Source organism: Hakea prostrata, chromosome 6 (assembly GCF_041222555.1).
Source record: "Hakea prostrata isolate BN-2017 chromosome 6, UWA_Hpros_2, whole genome shotgun sequence".
NCBI lineage: Eukaryota > Viridiplantae > Streptophyta > Magnoliopsida > Proteales > Proteaceae > Hakea > Hakea prostrata.
In genome coordinates this window covers 34817681-34837328 of record NC_142605.1, presented here as the reverse complement: position 1 = coordinate 34837328, position 19648 = coordinate 34817681, and the positions used below count along the sequence as shown (strand labels likewise).

Here is a 19648-nt window from a genome sequence, read left to right as displayed (position 1 = left end):
GACTTTCTCCAATCAACTCTATTAAAAAATACACGAAAATTTATGTGATTTTTTTTCTTTCTTTTTTGGGTTGCCAACCCCGGTTTCTAAGGCTTTTCCCTGACTAATCCGATGTTCAACCCAGGTATGTGGTTTTAAATTTACCATTTCCTGTTGATCTATAAACTTGGGAGAAGGGAGAGGGAGGGAGATAGAGGTAATATTAATTTGGAGTCCTTTTACCACATTAAGAAGAGAAGTTCATCTCTGAAAACTAGCAAGACAGATCTCTTTGAGTAAATGGTGGTCCAAGATGGTGTTATTAGGTAGACAAATCGGACTCCTTTGCAAAAGCATCCATTGGAAAGCCTATAAATTAGTTTGCTTTTATTGGTAGGCCATGCCACTGGTCAAGCTACATGATGGTGTCGGAGATCTTGGAAGTTTTTAACACATGTTGCTAATTTAGCCAACCTATTGATGTTGAAGTTCAGAACGTTTGTGTCCTAGCAGGGCATACTTCCATGTGTTTGGCAGCTCGACGCCCTGGCCATGGTTACTTAGGTTTGTTACTTGGTACCACAGGTAGGGCATCCAGTGGCCAGACACGTAGATGCAGAAAGACAAGACCACTTGAATTGGATCAAGATCAGATCCAATTCTGATTCTTTGAACCACCTGCCCTTAAGGGTAGAAGTGGGCCCGAGTCAAACCAGATTAATATAAGCAAAGCTTGGTTTCCCAGGCTTAGAGACAACTGTACTATCCAAACAAGTAACTGATGAACTGGAGATCCTCGTGCTGCTCACCCCAAAAGATGGCGGTGGGCCTCATGGGCCACATCAGCATGGCTGGTTCACATATAAATAGCAAACTTTTGAGAATTGGGCTCCAACGTTATCCCAATAACCCATTCCTAAATACTACCGCCCCCAGAAATATAAACCAAAACAAACAAACATCAAAACATGACAGTCATAAATAAGTCAAAATTAGTCCACCACCACCCTTAAGAACCTCAATTATTTTCTATAAATCAAAGAGAAACTAAAATAAATTAATTCCACAATAATAAATATGGGTGCTCAGAAAAGGCATTCTGTTCTACCTTGACTTCCCTGAATCCATCTCATTTTCTACCTACGCTACGTTGGATTCTCAAATGCTTAGGTGAACACAGCTGCCTCTCTTATCTCCTCTTATCACCCTTTTGTATTCTCGCCAATACAGCACAGTTCCTTCTGTCTGAATCTCACAATGGTTGGCGAAAGCTCTTAAAACCCCCACTTTTTTCTCTCCTTCTTTCTCTCGCCTTCTTCAAAATCTCTGCTTCTTCAGAGCAGCGTCAACCATGGCGGGTTTTTTCAACCCTGCTTCTTCAAAACCCTTCTTCTTCCCATACTGGAAGAAATCCAACCTCGTGGGTTTACTTTTAATAACAGTGCTCTGCTCTCTGTCGTACCTTATGGGGGTTTGGCAGAACAGTCGTGGAGGAGTCCTCTCCTCTCAGCTTTTTAATTCCGTCCCCTGCCCTGACATTAAGAACAGAGCAAGACCCAAAACCAGGTTGCCCTCAACCTCCCGGTCCTTTGCTTTGGATTTTTCTGCTCACCACGCGGCTGATGAATCTCCGATGACGATGGTTACGAAGCGTTATCCTCTCTGCAACATCACTTACAGCGAGTACACCCCATGCGAGGACCCGAAAAGATCCTTGAAGTTCAAAAGGAGTAGACTGATTTACAGGGAGAGACACTGCCCGCGGACAGGGGAATTGCTTAAATGTCGTGTGCCTGCGCCGTTTGGGTACAAGAACCCTCTTCCATGGCCGAAGAGTCGTGACTATGCCTGGTTTGCGAACGCGCCCCACAAAGAATTGACGGTGGAGAAGGCTGTGCAGAACTGGATTCGATACGAAGGAGATCGGTTCAGGTTCCCCGGTGGTGGTACCATGTTCCCTCACGGTGCTGATGCTTACATCGATGATATTGGCAAGCTTATCAATCTTAAAGATGGTTCCATCAGAACCGCCATTGATACTGGTTGTGGGGTAAGCTTTTCTTTAACCCTTTCACCTTCCATGGTTTCACCTTCCGAGATTTTCGCTCTTCGCCCCATTTAATTTCTATTGACCTCGTGAACCTTGAAAATACTGTTTCAAGTTCCCAAGATTAAATCTTGTTAAATCTTGGGCATCATTTACAGTAATTTTGAGCGTTGTTCTTTGACTCCCTTCATGCCATACCCAACTCAGACATCAAGAGCTTCACCCGCAGACATGGTTGAACCGGTCTTCCCTTGCCTCTGGTTGTCACTATCTAACGCACATTCTCATCGGCTTTACGGTTTTCCAATTGGGTAGAACTCTACGTAGAAGGAATAGCTATTGAGTTTCCTTTTCTAGATTCCTCTCTGGGTGACGAGGTAAAGGACTGACAAGCCAAGAAGATGAGGCTTCTTTACAAAGATCTAGCGTGATTTAGACCGGTTGAGCGAAAACTTCAGGGTTTTTTTTTGTAATAGTGTATCAGCTGGATTCCAATCTTGTTAGCCGGAGCAACCTGACCTTGCTTTTTCTTTGGTGGAATCCATGCTCTGCGTCTTGCTTTTGTTTTCCTTTCCGATGGCTTTTACAGACAACCCACATCTCCTTTTCTGAGTTATTGACAGAGATGTTTCCAATTTGGCAATTTCCATTATTTGTATTATTATATCTTCTCCGAAAGCAATTTTTTTTTAAAAGTCTAGTCTCTCTTTCATGTCCTGTAAAAGAAGACAGTTTCTTTGTATTTTAGATTTTCCCTGGAGTCTATGCTATTGATTCCATGTCCATTTTTCCTTCTTGTCCAATCGGTGAAGACGAAGAGAGGACAAGAAAAAAGAAAGAAAGAAAAAGAAAATGTAGTCTCTGGCTTTATGTGGTAGTATACTGGAATTCATTTAGAATAGCCATGATTGAATCTTTAATTTGCAGGTCGCAAGCTGGGGAGCTTACCTTCTATCACGCAACATCTTAGCAATGTCGTTTGCACCAAGAGACACTCATGTAGCTCAAGTGCAATTTGCCCTCGAGCGAGGAGTTCCGGCTTTAATCGGAGTATTGGCTTCCATTAGGCTTCCTTACCCATCGAGGGCTTTTGATATGGCTCACTGCTCTCGTTGCCTCATTCCCTGGGGCCTATATGGTACTCCTACCTCTTTAATTGGTTTCCCTAATTGGGTTTTACTAGATTTCGTTCTATAATGCACTGAATTGTCTGGGAACAGATGGGCTCTACCTTATTGAAGTCGATCGAGTGCTTCGCCCTGGCGGATATTGGATTCTTTCAGGCCCTCCTATCAGATGGAAAAAGTACTGGAAAGGGTGGGAAAGAACACGGGAAGACCTTGAGGCTGAGCAGAATCAAATTGAGGCTGTAGCCAAAAGTCTTTGCTGGAAGAAATTTGTAGAGAAGGATGACATTGCAATCTGGCAGAAACCCACTAACCACTTTCACTGTAAGAAGACTCGCAAGGTCTTTAAGAAGCCCCAGTTCTGCCCAGCTGAACAAAACCCCGACAAGGCTTGGTATGTGGAGCAAGTTCTCATTTTTAAACGATATTGGCCAAAGATTTTTGGTTGGGTATAAACTTAATATGCGTTTGCTAATTGTTATCAGGTATACCAATTTGGAGACTTGCCTTACCCCATTACCAGAAGTATCTGATGTTGCAGAAGTAGCAGGTGGCAAACTCGCCAAGTGGCCGGAGAGATTGAATGCTATTCCTCCAAGGATTCGCGGTGGAGGTGTGGAGGGGATCACAGAGGAGATGTTCAAAAAGGATGGAGAACTATGGAAAAAGAGAATTAGATACTACAAGGCTGTAAACAATCAACTTGGGCAGAAAGGAAGATACCGGAATTTGCTGGACATGAATGCTTACTTAGGAGGGTTTGCGGCTTCCGTGGTGGACCTACCAGTCTGGGTCATGAATGTTGTTCCTGCAGAGGCAAAGATCAACACTCTCGGTGTCATCTACGAACGTGGGTTGATTGGAACTTATCAGAATTGGTAAGCATCATTCCCCAGTATGGAACATCTCCCATTTGTACCATTTGTATAAGGTCTTCTCAGAGTTCCATATAGTCATTTTCTTCTCTGGTAATCACAGGTGTGAAGCTATGTCTACTTACCCAAGGACTTACGATCTAATTCACGCTGAATCGATCTTTACCCTGTATGAGACCAGGTAAGGTCATAAAGATTCTAGATAAATACAGCTCCAAGTTTGAGAGACAATAGTAGAGAACTATTGAATTCTGAGAGAGCTTTCCTACCTTTTGTGTTGCAGATGTGAAATGGAAGATATTCTGTTGGAGATGGACAGGATACTTAGACCAGAAGGCTCTGTAATTTTCAGAGACGACGTAGATGCTTTAGTTAAGGTGAAGAATGTCATAGATGGAATGAATTGGGAAGGTCAAATAGTGGACCATGAAGATGGCCCTCATGTAAGAGAGAAACTTCTGGTTGCAGTGAAGTTATATGAAACAGCTTCACATTCTAGCCCCCAATAGCAGTCCAAGACAGCTTCTTAAGGGCAGGGTTGTCGGTTGTGTATCATTTTTCTTCTTTAATTTTTTGTGGGCTATCTCATTTATATTGTTCCATTAGTTACATTTGTCAACCCTTTTTTGGTAAAATTCTTTCAGATGTGAATTTGTCTAACCCGTTGATAGGGTTAATTTCATGCAATTCTGTAATGAATTAGGGAAGGTAGCTCAAGAGTCCAATATTGCAACCATTAAGGACATTGGTCCCCCCCCCCCCCCCCTTTCCCTTTTTCCCTTTTATCTTATTTTTTCTGTACTGTTTGATTAATCAAATTCCCTTTTGATAGTTATTAGTTAATGAAACAATCTTGGCAACAATGGTATATTTGGGTTCTGCCGGGCATGGGGAGATGGCACACGGAAATTGTGTTTCTTCAAGAAATTGTAGTAGCAGTTAGGTCATGAAAAAATTTCACTCTCCACCCAATACTCGCTGAAGGATGTTAACTCAGAACAACCCTCTATATAAAGAGATTGTGAAGGCAGACATTGGCAAAAGAAAGAAACAGTAGAAAATGGCAACTAGTTTGAACTCTCTAAGCTTTGCGTGGCTGGCCCTCCTCGTCACACTAGTGGCGGTGGCGCTGCCATCCCAGGTGGCTGTGGCTCAAAACAGAGACTGCACTGTAGAGCTAGCCAACCTCACCATGTGCCAACCATATGTGCTGCCGGGAACTTCCTCACCACCCAGTGGGGACTGCTGCAATGCGATTAGCACAGCCGGCTCTTCTTGCATCTGCAACGCTCTGAGGGTCGTTTCTAGTCTCCCCAGCCGATGCCATCTTCCATCCTTCAATTGTACTACTACTTCGATCCCTTCCTCCCTCTTTCTTTCAACGCACATACCCAAACACGCATAATAGTTGATCTTTTAGTGAATTTGATAATCTTTTGTGCTCTTTGATGGTGCAGGTCCTGATAATTAATCAATTAGACAGGAATGTGGGTCGTCGGAGTTCGTGGATTCCCACCGTAGAATAAATTTGGGAGTTCTTTCTCTCTCTTGTTTTTTTTTAGTTAAATAATCCATGGAGTAAGTTGATCTGATATGACATGAGAGAGCTTAAGAAAATGTAATGAAAATCAATAGAACGACTTTCTTAATATTTACTACTAATAAACTGAAATGAAAGAATTTTCGTTTTTGCTCGATTGATACTTCATCTGTCCAACTCTTATCTCTTATCTTTTTTGGGGTAACTGTCCCACTTCTTATACTTGTAAGGAATAAGAAGTTTGATAATGATTGGGTGAGGGTAAAGAAAGGAATCATCCACTCAATTTATTTCTTTTTGAGAGCTATTCATTTTTATTTTTTTTTTGGTAAAGAAAAATTTTATTATTCAAGGGACTTAGCCAAGAAAGGTGAACATAAGCCTACCAACTAAGGAGTGGATGTAGGCTAAAAAGTCGTGCTCAAGTGACTTGACCTTTCGAGCTAGGAAGTCTGCAACAAAGTTGACATTCCTAGGAATAAAAGAAAAAATATACTATGAATAAGATGTTTGAAGATGCATAATATCTGCAATGATAGGCTTGACCTCTAAGGGTATGGGGTGGTCTGGGTGAAGAAGTAATTGTATGAACTCCTTGCAATCCAGTTTCACAAGGATGTAGGAATATTTTCCTACAGAGCTTAATCAAACCCAATTCCAGCCGTCCAAGTCCAACAATTGAAAAAGAATAAATAATAAATAAGGACAATAAGGCCATCCAATTGAGAGAGGAGTAGTTGTGTCTTTTTTTCCTGTGAGTTATAGAATTGTTCTTTTCATAATTAAATGTACATTCTTTTTTTTGCTTTGTCATCTTAAGACCAGTCACAACGAGAGTGCGGTGGCTGAAATTTGACCCAGCGCAGAGGACAAGTAAAAGTTGTCACTTGTACCATTATGTTAGAACCACATCCAATTAAATGTGCATGGGTTATTTGGGTATTATGATGTGAAGCTAATGAGAATGTGAAAGGGTCCATGAAAGTTTAAACCCGAGATCTGTTTGTTCTTACTACTTTTACATAATAAGGGATTTAAATCTGGAAGGGATTTTGATACTCGACAGAGCTCATTTGTAACAATAACACTCAAACTCATTTGTAGCAACAACTAGTGTTGGTGAGGATCAAAATCCCTGCATAAGAGGCTATTATTATTATCACAAAATGACACAATTCATTAATAACTAAAAAAGAAAAAAAAAAAAAGAAGGGAGACTGGGAGAGGCTGTCACTATTGTTACACCATTCATCAACATAATTAATAACTGTAAAAGATGAATCCAAATTTCTGAATCTAAAGATTTTCAGAAAAGGGTATAAATCTGCATTATGACATCCGAATTTGATTCATGCTACCAATAATATTACAAAATGGAAAGTTGGTGAAAACAACTCTCATAAATTATAAAACCAAGAGACACATACTCACATACATGCAATACCATGGATATCCCATAGTCACACTTGTATTGTTTTAATTACCATTATACCCTTTTCCATTCACCCTTTTTTCATTTATCACTACTTTGAGTTCGGTTTCTCACCCTTGATAGAGTGCATCTAAGCGACCACAGACTATGTGGCAGTATTGGTGATGGATTCTACTTTTTTTTATTTTTATTATTATTATTATTTACTTATGGGCCCCCATAAATTTTTTGGTTATAAAGTCGTGGGAAGAACACAGAGTGTTCATGTTAGAAGAGATGGTCCACACTCCCCTACTTGCATCAATCCCAAGACACATCAAGTTCCTTTGCGTATAAGTTTTCTTACCTAACATGTACATTTTAGGTGTTAATATCTAAAATTACAATCGACGACATAGATATTGCATGTATCAGTTAATATTTTCACTACTGATTTTTGGATCCCAAATTTATGATTGTTCATCTCTTAATTGAGGTCATTTTGCAATTAACTATTGTTACAATTTATTATAGTTTTTTTTTTTTCATGCTTTTCACTTAAGTGGATCAAAACTCTTTTTTTTTTGGGTTGCCAACCCCGGTTTATAAACTGGATCAAAACTCTTTACTATCCACTTAAGTGGCAAAAATTACAAGTCATTCACTATTAATTTTTTTATTAATTTTGTAATTAAAATGATCATTTTATCTAGAACAAATTACACTAGCACCCAAAAATGAAAGCTTTAAAGCACTAACACTCTACTTTACGTTTTAAAAACACAAAGACCAAAAAATTAGATTTGTATTGGATATATTTGTCCAATTTATTAGTGAAAATAGTTAAATCAGTGTTTATTTTGTTTCAAATAAATAAAATCCCTATAATAAACAATATTTGGACTGTTTTCAATGATAAATTAGACAAAAATATCCAATGAAAATCTAATTTTGAGGTCTTTGTGTTTTTTAAACATAAAGTGAGGTGTCAGTGCTTTGAGGCTTCCATTTTGGGGTATTATCTATGGGTAAAAAGAAATATAAAGTTATTTTATTTAACAAAATTTTACTCTTTTTTTTTCAAATTAATATTAAAAAAAAAAAACTCCCTCTTCAGTTGAAACTCCATGATTAGTTTTTTTTTTCGGTAAATAAACTCCATGGGTTCACGTGAACATAATCAGAAGTTGCAAACTACAATAATCTTGAAAGCTTTTTCTCTTTGGTTTAAAGAATCATTTTTTTGAGGAGGGTTGCCATTGGGCTAGTCCAAGCTGTTAGTTTACAGAAGCTTAAAATGCAGGGAACTTAAAATAAGCCCAGATCAGCTTCAACATGATCGATACTTCACCAAAGGAGGAACACAAGAACAGAATTAATAACAGTGAGTAACTTGTAATTTTTAAAAAAGATTAATGCAAGCAACATGTAATTTTTATCACTTAAATAGACACTTAAGAATTTTAAATTTTTGCCCAACTTAAATAAACAGTATAAAAAAATCTCTGTATTATGTAATGAGATTGAAACAATTTATAGTTGCCAGCAGCTTCTTATTAAATAAAATTTCAATTTCTAATTTCCAACGAATAAGTCATTGAATAGGAGGAAATCGCTAAACCACACACCACAACAATGACTTTTTTTTCTTGGGGCCTGAGGGAACAAAACAAGCTTAACTATCAACACAAGCAAACAAAATTTTTGGACCCAATTCCTATCACATGAAATGCTATGAGCGGATGCCAAAAGAACCGAAGCCAACTTGATTTAAAAGAAAGAGATTGAGAGAGAATGGGAGAGATTGAGGGAAGAGAAAGAACAGATAATTGGGAGGAAAGAGAGTTGGAATCATCTTTCCATCAGAAAATCACATTTTTTTTCAAAGTATAACCTCTTATTTTGAAATCTAATAACTTCAAATTACTTCAACACTTTTATCCTATGTAATCATATATGATTTAGAAAAAATAGTAAAAATGCATAGAAACTTCAAAATTATATTTTACCTAGCTCATATCCTACAACTCCTTATTAAATTAAATTTTAAATTCCAACCAATATTGCCTAATACCAAGGTTTCAACTATATGCATTGAGTATCGGTCATGTGATTTTAAGAGACTTATTGTCTCGTATTAGTTAAATTTAATAGAGATACGTATCGATATGTATCATATCGATTGTATCTAATATGAATACGTATTGACTAATATGGTATTGTATTTTGGGATACTTTAGACTTTGCATAATACAAGATACTCGGCTAAGTGACAGACCACATTACCACCTGTCTTTTTATTGGGGGTTGAGGGGACCAAGCCAAACTAAACTATCAACACTGGCCAACAAAATTTGATCTCAATTCATATTTCATAACCTAAATCTTTTCCTTGTGATGGAGCCCAAGTTACCTGTTTGTGATGTCAAAAATCCAACTTTGCCTGATTCCACCCTCACTCGCCCAATGCCCGAATAGCTCTAAGCTGAGCTTGGGTTGAAGCCTCAAGCTATGACCACTCTTGAATTTATACAAAGACATGATACTCATGGCAAGACTAAGTTAAAGACATAAGAAAATTAGGATTGACTCAAGATTTAGGATTAGGTACTTGACTTATGTGTCAAAAGCTCCAAAGCTGATGAAATGTGTACAGTTAAGCTTTTTAACTTATCTTATACTAAGTTGACTCAATCTGAACCCATACACTTAAATGAATCTCATAAGGCACATAATAAAGTCAGGTCCAAATCAAGGAAAAAGTTGTTGACTAGATCAATTTTAAGTTCCTAGTTAAATTTCTTGATTTGGAATCTTGATCATCCTCCACTTGAACTTTTATAAAGCCCATTTTTCCCAATAAAATGGATTGAGGAAAAAGTAATATGTAAAGATAATAGGTTTTGCCGTTTTGTTCATGCATGCTGGATGAATCATATATAAACGTCCACAAAAATTTTATGTGTTGAAAGATTAACTGATAGATGAGTCACACAAGACGTACCAACACCCTCATTTGCAACCACGATCGTTGCGTTGTAAGATATAAATAGAGGTGCAATTGAGAGGCTTAAGGAGTAAGAAGTTAAAAGCAGAGAAGGTTGAAGAGATAAAAGTAATGGCAGCTCTTAAGTTTATCATCTCTCTCTTGGTGGTTGCTCTTGTGATTGAGGCTCAGGTGGCTCAATCACAGAACTGTGGAAACGAGCTTAATAGCTTGAATGTTTGTGCCCCATATGTGTTGCCTGGGTCAAACGCCAACCCCAGCAGTGATTGCTGCAATGCAATCAGAGGTGTCGATCAGAACTGCTACTGCAATGCTATGAGGATCATCTCTCGTCTTCCTTCTGAGTGCCACCTGCCTGCCATCAGTTGTTAGTTCTCTCTCTCGCTCTCTCGCTCTCTCGTCTCTTACCCTTCTGTAATCTTGACTATTGTTTCTTTAATCTTTGACGAACAGGTCCATGAGCAGGAGGATGGACAAGGGAAGTGATCAACTGATCAGTGAATAAATTGGAGTTGTTAGCTGCAACAGTAGAATTTTTCTTTTTCTTTTTTCCCACCTTATGAAACCACTCATCCAGTAGTCTTTATCTTCTTGAAGAAAGAGAATGGCTAATAAGAGATGGTTGAATTTGAAATTTAGCAGTGCCATTCAGGTTAATTACGAAGTAGTCAGTTTAATGTTAAGAACAATGAATGGATGAGTTAGCTTTTCATGTGTTCTACTCCTTGTGTAACTCGATCTGATCAATGGTTGACAACAGTGAAAGCATGGCTATCCACGTCATAATATCTAAAATGTTTATAAATACATGATGCATGTTAGAGAGTATGGTCACCTTTCAAAACTGGAGAATAGCAAGAAACCCTGATTAATTTGAAGTTTAGAAATGGTTTCCATGTTCAATTCTTGATAAAGCATAAAGGTAAGGTAAAGTGAGGATGTAACATTGGGAGGGGTCAAATACCGATATTTTACATAACTGAAATATTAATATTTCAGACATGCAAAAAGGTTAGTAGGAATATTTTTTCAAAAAAGAAATGTGAAAATTTCAAAAAGAATGTTTGAGGTAACAGGGGGAGAATTTGTCAGACATAGATATCCTACAGCCTACCTGAAATATAAATTTCGTATAATTCGTATAATAATGAAAGAATTGACCATTGATCTCGTAAAGCTTCTTCCTTGTATATGAAGATCAGAGACAGATAGTTTTTATCTCAGGAATAATTTCCTCCATTTACTAGGTAAGGTAAAAAAGTTACAGGCAATGAAAATAGTGAAAATCTTGTTTCTTTTTGACATAGTACTAGAGATCGATATATTAATAGCCAATGACCATAACCCACAAGAGTACAAGACCGGATATTGTGATGATCCTAAATAAGCTCTCCATTTAAAAAATAACCTTTATCACCTCTATGTCACATATATCAACCATCTTGTTCCTAAACTGCCCCAAACATAATCTCATCGGTGGTTAGTTTTCTAATATTTTTCCATGGTCATGCAAGTATAGATGTTTACATGCTGTTGGAGTCCTGCTTCTATAGACTTGGTGGCTAATCTTCATCAAGTCCGTATTTCAATACTTTCATGCAATGGGGATGTATTTTGAAGTTTTTGCTTTTGTGTTGCTTTTATTGCATTTGATTTGGTCAATGGCTTCCCTCTAAAGGATGAGAATGAGAATATCACCCATAACTTGAGAGATCACTGGCTATGTAATGAGCTCTTAAGCTTGCCTATAATAAAAGACAAGTAATTCATGCAAATTAGTAATAAAATCAGCGGGCAGCTCAGTGCTGCACATTAATTTTGAAGTACGACCTCTTAAGGACTTACACTGAAGTTACTGAAGTGGAACTTTTAATTCGAGCTTTTTCTTTTTCTCCGGAACTCTCCCATGGATCTTATAAGAAGTACTTGTTTATCATCAGAATAAGAAAAGCTTCAACAACTTCTCTTATTGTGGACATTGATTGAACACCTCAACCGAACGGTCCGAACCACATCATCTCTGTTTTCTCTCTCTTTCTCTCTCTGTTCTTATGTTTTATACAAAGTATAGCAGCTTTAGACATGTTCTATCGCTTCACCACCCAAACGTTACTGCACATTAATCAATAAAAACACAGTAACCTAGCCAGCCGAGCTTTTTGTTTTAACTCTTTTTTGGCAAATGAGCTGTTTGCTTTCGATTCATATCTTGGTGATGGTAGTGGATGTTGAACGTATATATATTTACCGTAAGATTATATGATTACTGAACCATAATTTTATCTTTTTTCGTACTACCACCGAATGCGACCATTTTAATTCTTTATGTCTCTGCCACAAGATAGTGATAGTCTATAAAAGTGGTTCCCAGTAACAGCATTTCTTTCATAGCCACCTTGAACTTCATCTCCAATATTGTTCTGTGATCATCCATATTCGTTCTTGTTCCATTACCACAACCTTGCTCAGATACAGAGGAGCCTAATTAAACCAAGAGATGTGGTCCTATTTCTTATTCGCCATAGCTATTCTTGTCATTTGCATAACACATTGGGTTCACAGATGGAGGAACCCGAAATGTAATGGTAAACTACCACCTGGTTCCATGGGAATTCCACTCCTTGGAGAGAGCCTTCAATTCTTTTCTCCCTCCACATCAAATGATCTTTCTCCTTTCGTCAAACAGAGAATGGAAAGGTAGAAATAATCACTTAATTTACGTTGTTGTTGTCTTTTAGTCACTGTGTTCATCCAAGTATTTATAAAAGATATTGCTTTTGTGTTGTCTCATGGCTATATATCATCTGCAGGTACGGGCAATTATTTCGCACAAGTCTAGTTGGTCGACCTGTTGTAGTATCAACTGATCAGGAATTCAATAATTTCGTAATCCAGCAAGAAGGAAAGTTGTTTGTGATATGGTACTTGGATACCTTCATGAAGATCTTTGGGAAACAAAGTGTGATGGATTTTCATGGTTACATTCACAAGTACCTCAGGAACCTGATGCTGAATTTGATTGGTCCTCAAAGCCTGAAGGAGAAGCTACTCTCTGAAATGGATCAGGCAACAATGACACAGCTACAGTTGTGGTCTACCCAGAAACCTATCGATTTGAAAGAAGAAGCTGGCACGGTAAATTTATTCAGAAGTGGATAAATGGAAATTTATTTGAATGATGCATCATGGAGGTCATTTACATATCAGAAAAATATAAGCTCGTTAAGCTGCAAACAACTTAAATTATTCCTGGGTTTTCTACAGATGATATTCAACCTGGCAGCCAAGAAGCTGATCAGTTATGATGAAGCAAAGTGCTCCATGAAGCTCAGGGAGAACTTTGCAGATTTCATGCGTGGTCTTATCTCCTTTCCTCTGAAAATACCTGGAACTTCTTATTATAAATGCTTACAGGTGCTGCTATAGTTTTACACTCTCATAATTAATACCTGAAATTAAGTCACATGTTTTCACAAGGGAAATGTTTATAATTCTGACAAGTTGGAGTCCTCTAGCAGATAGGGTAGAGTAACTAGAATTAGTATGCTCTTTTGATGACTTAATTTTACTATATATTTAGAAGAGGGGGATCTTTGAATTGATAAGGAAAGATTAAAAGTAGATTCCCAGCGGGTCTCCTACTAATATATGATGGTTAAATATGAAGGAAGCACAAATATTTACCTTGATGGGTGGAGAAGCCAAGACTCCTCCTGCTCCTATATTTAATCTTTATGTACTCTTACTCCCCTCTCAAAAAAATTTCTTTAAAAGATCATGAGAGAAGGAGAGGGTCAATAGCTCATCGAGAATCACAAAAATGAAGCTTTTTGACAGAGAATAAGAATAAATACAAAGTATAAGAGAACATAAACAATTTCTTAGTTTTATATTTATCTCATAATTAATCCTCACAAATTCTTAGTTTATATGTACAGGGGCGAAAGAAGGCTATAACGTTGATAAAGAACATGTTACGTCAGAGGCGCAAATCAGCATCACCCGCTTCCATGAATGACCGTAGTGATTTCTTGGATCTTATGATTGGGGAAATGGAGAAAGATGGTTCAATCCTTAATGAGGATATCACTGCAGATATACTATTTGGGCTCATCTTTGCTTCTTACGAAACAAATTCTTTATCCATAACGCTAATGATGAAATTTCTCACAGACCACCCATCAGTGGTAAGAAGAACTAACTGTACGTAACGAAACATTTGAAGATATTTGGTTCTTTACTTTGTTTTTGTGATCTAACTAATACCCAGATACTGTTTTTTATTATATCAGAAGGAGCATGAGGAGATTCTGCAAAAACGTGAAAATATCGATTCTGGAATCACATGGGAAGAATATAAATCAGAGGAGATTCTGCAAAAACGTGAAAATATGGATTCTGGAATCACATGGGTAGAATATAAATCAATGACGTTTACGTCCATGGTGAGTTGCAGAATAATCTCAACCAGTTCAGCTAGTGCAAAAGTTACTCCTGTTGTTTATCCATCAATTATATTAATGCATGCAGGTTATCAATGAATCACTCAGGCTGGGAAATCCAGTTCCCTTAATTATGAGAAAATCAGTGGCAGATGTTCATATAAAGGGTATGTTTGAAAATTTAGCGATCGAACTAATTTCTCTCACTTTGTGTTAATACGACCTAAGATCTCATGATCAAATTCCACAGGACATACAATTCCAGAAGGGTGGGCTGTTATGCTTTGTCCTCCAGCGGCTCATTTGGACCCTGCTATGTTTGCTGATCCTTTAACATTCAATCCATGGCGGTGGAAGGTAACATTTTAGCACAGCTTCTGAGAAAATATGTAGTTTTGATGTTCACTCTCCCACAAATATTTAGTTTACTGTCATCTGTTTCTGGTTCAAAACACTACAAGGCCATGGAATTAAGTCATGGGAAGAATTTCATGGGTTTTGGAGGTGGTGCAAGACTTTGTGTTGGATCAGACTTTGCGAAGCTACAAATGACTATCTTTTTACATCACTTGGTCACGAAATACAGGTATATAGGTTTTGGTTTGTATAGCTTACCAAATGCGCCTGCAGTAGCAATATTAGTCACTCATGTATAGAAGTTGTATTTTTTTTCAGGTGGAAGATAACCAAAGGAGGAGATATATTGAGAAATCCTGGCATAAAGTTTCCGAAGGGTTTTCAAGTCCAATTCTTTGAAAAACATAAATGAAGGCAGCTTATTCCAAGAAGGAGACAAGGAACTTCTATTTGTATTGCGAACATAAATATGTGATCCCTATTGGAACTTCTATTTGTATTACAAACATAAATATGTGATCCTGCTGGCTAATTTAAACCATGAAGTAAATAAATTGTCTTTTTTTTTTAAATTAATTGATAATGAATAAATAAACTCCGTCGTCATAGTTATCGATCCAACCACATCTAATTTTATAATTATAACCCATAGATTTGAAATTTATAGATTGAAACCAGATATTTAAACCCCTGAACCAGCCTTAAACCATGAAGTAAATAAATTGTCTTTTTTTTTTAATTAATTGATAATGAATAAATAAATCGTTAAATACATAACTTGTACTTTTTTTATTTTATAATAAAGATAAGATTTATAGAGATCAAACTTGGTGGCTGCATCGAGTATGAGATATGGTCTCATTGCAATATAGCTCTATGTATTCATGTGACAAACTAATAAGCCAGTTTTAAGCTGTATCTTGTTTTAAATTACATACTTCTAATTTGGATGTGATTGGTATCATCATCGCTAAAATGAGAAAAATAATGAGATATAATTGAGTGGTTTGTTTGCCTGTGGTAATGATTTCTCCTACTAATTAAATGATCACACTAAATATGCTTTAGTTGGATATCATTTTTCTGTGCTCTTTGTATCACTACCCAGTGGTTTCTAGTAGATGCTTCAACAGTTGTCCTGGTGTGGCCCATCCTTTTTGTACACTTTGATTATTCCATCACACATCAATCATACGCTCCATCTATCTCCATTCAATTCATCAGATATACTTGCACACATTAACATTAATGAGTTTCTAAAGTTATTGTTTGAATAAAAATATTTAAGACAAGTATTTTGGGATGTTTATTCATTATTTGTCCATTCAGGATCCAGCAATTTTTAAATCCCTAATCCATCGATTTACATTACCAATTATGTAAGAAGGATTTGGATTTTTGTTGTTATATATTTTTGCATTCTTTGCTAACCAAATAAACTAATAAGTAATTTTGAAATTAGAGAAGAACTAGATTTTAGTATGTTTTTCAAAATGAGTATTTGGTTAGAAAGGAAATGCATAAGTTTAGAAGAGAGGTGCTTCTAATGAATTCCGATCTTAGTCCCAAAGCTCCTGCTGCCCAAATTTTTTTTGTCCAGTCGCACAAGATGAAAATATGTCATATTGATTCTTCCTTGTTGTTGCATAATTCACATATTGGATTAGTTTATGTCCATTTGGAAAGAGTCAGCTTTATTGGCAATCCTGCATTTAAGAGACGCCAATTATTTTTTTAAACTTTTGGATGTATTAGTAGTTTCTAATAAAACTTCCACCAAAGGAAAGATATTGGCAATGAGTCATAGTTATTTGCATTTGACAATGCAATTCCTACTTGTTTTGTAGAAAATTCATTTGTTGTCAATAATAGAGATAACCATGAGTCTTGTGTAGGGGATGGATTAAATGAAAGAATTAGCTAAAAAAGAAGGCAACTTAGTGGGTTAGCATTGTTCTAATTATTTAGATCCCTGCTTCTTTGCTCGTAGTTGTTTGTACTTCTTGCACCGTAGCATGCCTTTGTCAAAGCAGGAAATTTTGTTTACCTAACATATGGGCTGTTTTTGTTTGTGCCCAAAGATCAAACCAAAAGTATGGGTCACTTGTTGTGAGACTAAGTCCCACTGGTGCTAGTGTGAGGCCAATTTAACAAAAACATGTCGTTGTCTTATGAGGTGTTCATCTTTTTATCCTTTTTCTATAAATAAAAAATTAATAAAAATATATTTTATCATTTTTATTAAATATATTATTTAAGAAATTTTATAGATAACTGTAAGGACAGAAAAAATAGATTTTATCTAACGAATAATATCCTCTTATTAGGTAAGAAAATAAATTAAAATAAATGTATTTAATTTTTTTTTCTCCAAGTGACAAAATCTCAAATGTTTACTACCTAACACGATCTTTCTTCTGTTTTTCTTTGGTAGAAGTAACAGGATCTCAATGATCTTTTATGATTATCCTTGATATCAAAGTAAAGTTCCGTGGATCGTCACCAAAAGTGTGAGACCGTTATTTAAAAAAAAACTTAAAATCGTTTCATTTGCAATATTATACCTAATAAAATTCATGTTCTTTGTTTATCTAAAAGGATGCTTCTGATAGAATAATTAGGTGGGACTGGAGACCATTACATTAACCATTTATGAATATTTTAGATATAATGACGATCAAGAATAATCAGGAAAGATCATTGAGATCCTGTTATTTAGAAGAAAAAAAACAGAAAGATCGTGTAGGTAGTAAACATTCAAAATTTTGTCACTTGGAGAAAAAAAAATTAAATACATTTATTTTAATTTATTTTCTTACCTAATAAGAGGATATTATTCGTTTGATAAAAACTATTTTTTCTGTACTTGTAGTTATCTATAAAAAAATTTTATATAATATATTTAATAAAAATGATAAAATATATTTTTATTTTTTTATAGAAAAAGAATATAAAGATGAACACCTGATAAAACAAGGACCAGTTTTTGCTAAATTGGCCTCACACTAGAGTGGTACTTAGTCTCATAAGAAGCGACACATATTTTTGGTTTGATCCGTGGGCGCAACAAACAACAACCCATATTTTTTTTTTTTTTTTTTTTGGTAAAAAACAACCCATATGTTAGGTGAACAAAATTTAGTAAAGCTTCAGTTTTTTCATTTCCACCATTCAATTTCATTGGTTCAAATTCTAATCCAATTGTTTCTCCTTGGATGGCCCACAATTGTCTTCTACTCACATTCCGAGTTCTCGAACCTACAAGATGAGTTTTGGGTTAGGATCCCAGAAGATTTCACAATTACCGATTGCCATCCCTCACAAACATCAGGCCTCGAATTGGGGTGTTGTGGAGCCGTCACCGCCTGGGTCATTGGTTCAACAGGGGTAGGGATCAACTTCGAGCATGATTGGTCGGAATGACAAAAAAACGCAACAATGAGAAGAAACAGTCTGAGCCCAATCATACTCAACCTCTTGAAGGTAAAGGTTACCTTCATTGTCTTCAATCTCAATAGTACTGGGAAAACCATCCTTTGTGTTACCATTGCCCAGAACCTTAAAAAAGCAAGTCTCTCACCATCAGTGCATATTGGCACCCCGATTCAACTTGCAATTTTACCAAGGGCCAGAGTTTCCCAATGGTGTAGATTCAAATAAAGCAATCAAATCCACAGCGACAAGGTAGATTTGTTTGTGCGCTTCAATGGCATCTTTTTGGACTATGTACAAATGAAAAGTGGATGTTGAGACCTTCGGACTATGTTTGTTTGCAAAGGTGGGGTGGGGAAAAAATGGTAGAAAAAAAAACATGTGGACCCTTTTTTTCCATTCCACTTTTATTCCAACATACAAATGCAACATCACAACAAAAATTGGTACCCTAAGATTGACTATATACACTAAAAGATATTAATGATTTTAATGTGAGCCTTGAAAAGGGAATCTTTTGAAAAAATAAAGGTGTAGTCGGTTCAACCTAAATGAATCAGCCTGATTTAACCAGAAAGACTGTCCGACATAGGAGGTCAAAGTTCGAATCCCCTCGGGGCCAGGGGCAAAGCTCCACCTATATTAATTATACAAAAAACGCCTTGAGGATATAGTCGTGGTGCGCTCAAGCTGACCCGGACAAACCTCATTCCAAGAAAAAAAAAAAAAAAAAAAAAAAGAAAAGACTGTCCGACAACCTGATCTTTGGGACATTTTACACCGAGATTTCTTGAAGAAAAATCATAACTCTATCTCAGAGAAAACCTCACTATTTGAAACTTGAATGGAGGATTCTTTCTCTTCTCTTTGAAAGAAAAGAACCCCAAACCCCCAGCAGGTTTTTCAGTTTTGGTTGTTCCTACAACAAATTTTATATTTTTCGACTACTGACATTGTTGCTTAGCCACTGTGACCTCCACCACAGGTTTTTGAGTCTTGAAAAAATTTTAGATTTCCTCTCACAGATCTGAATTTTTTTCCTAAGATTTTTCAAGGAATATCATAACTTCAACTTTGAAGAGAACTCCATAATTTGGAACACCCCAAGAGGGATTCTTCACGATAGGGAGAAATAATGATTAAATTTTATAAATTGAAAAAATTTCAGGGATGAGTAATATTACTATTAGAAACTTTTTAAATATAAGAATAAGTGGAATACTTTTTAACCATTAGATATCTTTAGGGACATGTGTCATGTTCTCATGATATCGTTGTAGTCGTGAGCAAATGCTCTTTATTTTGGGGGAACATGTTCCCCTTTAAGGCCTATAAATATAGAGGAAAATTATGTAAAAAAATACCTATGCAAAGCCCTATCTTGGCTCTCTCATGGGATGCTTTCAAAATTCTGAGATCCTTCCACAGTTG

The 19648-nt window shown here is 36.5% G+C and overlaps 2 protein-coding genes and 1 pseudogene across 2 annotated transcripts; all 3 read left to right on the top strand.

The window, feature by feature from the left end:
• The first annotated feature begins 1038 nt into the window (after positions 1 to 1038).
• On the top strand, positions 1039 to 4895 carry LOC149013601 (putative methyltransferase PMT16). Its single transcript, XM_089159168.1, has 6 exons — positions 1039 to 2029; positions 2954 to 3164; positions 3247 to 3547; positions 3639 to 4031; positions 4132 to 4209; positions 4312 to 4895. Exons 1-6 carry the CDS (start codon positions 1331 to 1333, stop codon positions 4535 to 4537), a joined length of 1908 nt encoding a protein of 635 aa, XP_089015294.1. The 5' UTR covers positions 1039 to 1330; the 3' UTR covers positions 4538 to 4895.
• A 5202-nt stretch (positions 4896 to 10097) lies between these two features.
• On the top strand, positions 10098 to 10358 carry LOC149013600 (protein LIM3-like). The gene has a single exon (XM_089158292.1). It carries the CDS (start codon positions 10098 to 10100, stop codon positions 10356 to 10358), a length of 261 nt encoding a protein of 86 aa, XP_089014418.1.
• A 2125-nt stretch (positions 10359 to 12483) lies between these two features.
• LOC149013599 (cytochrome P450 87A3-like) lies at positions 12484 to 15197 on the top strand (annotated as a pseudogene).
• The last annotated feature ends 4451 nt before the right edge of the window (positions 15198 to 19648 follow it).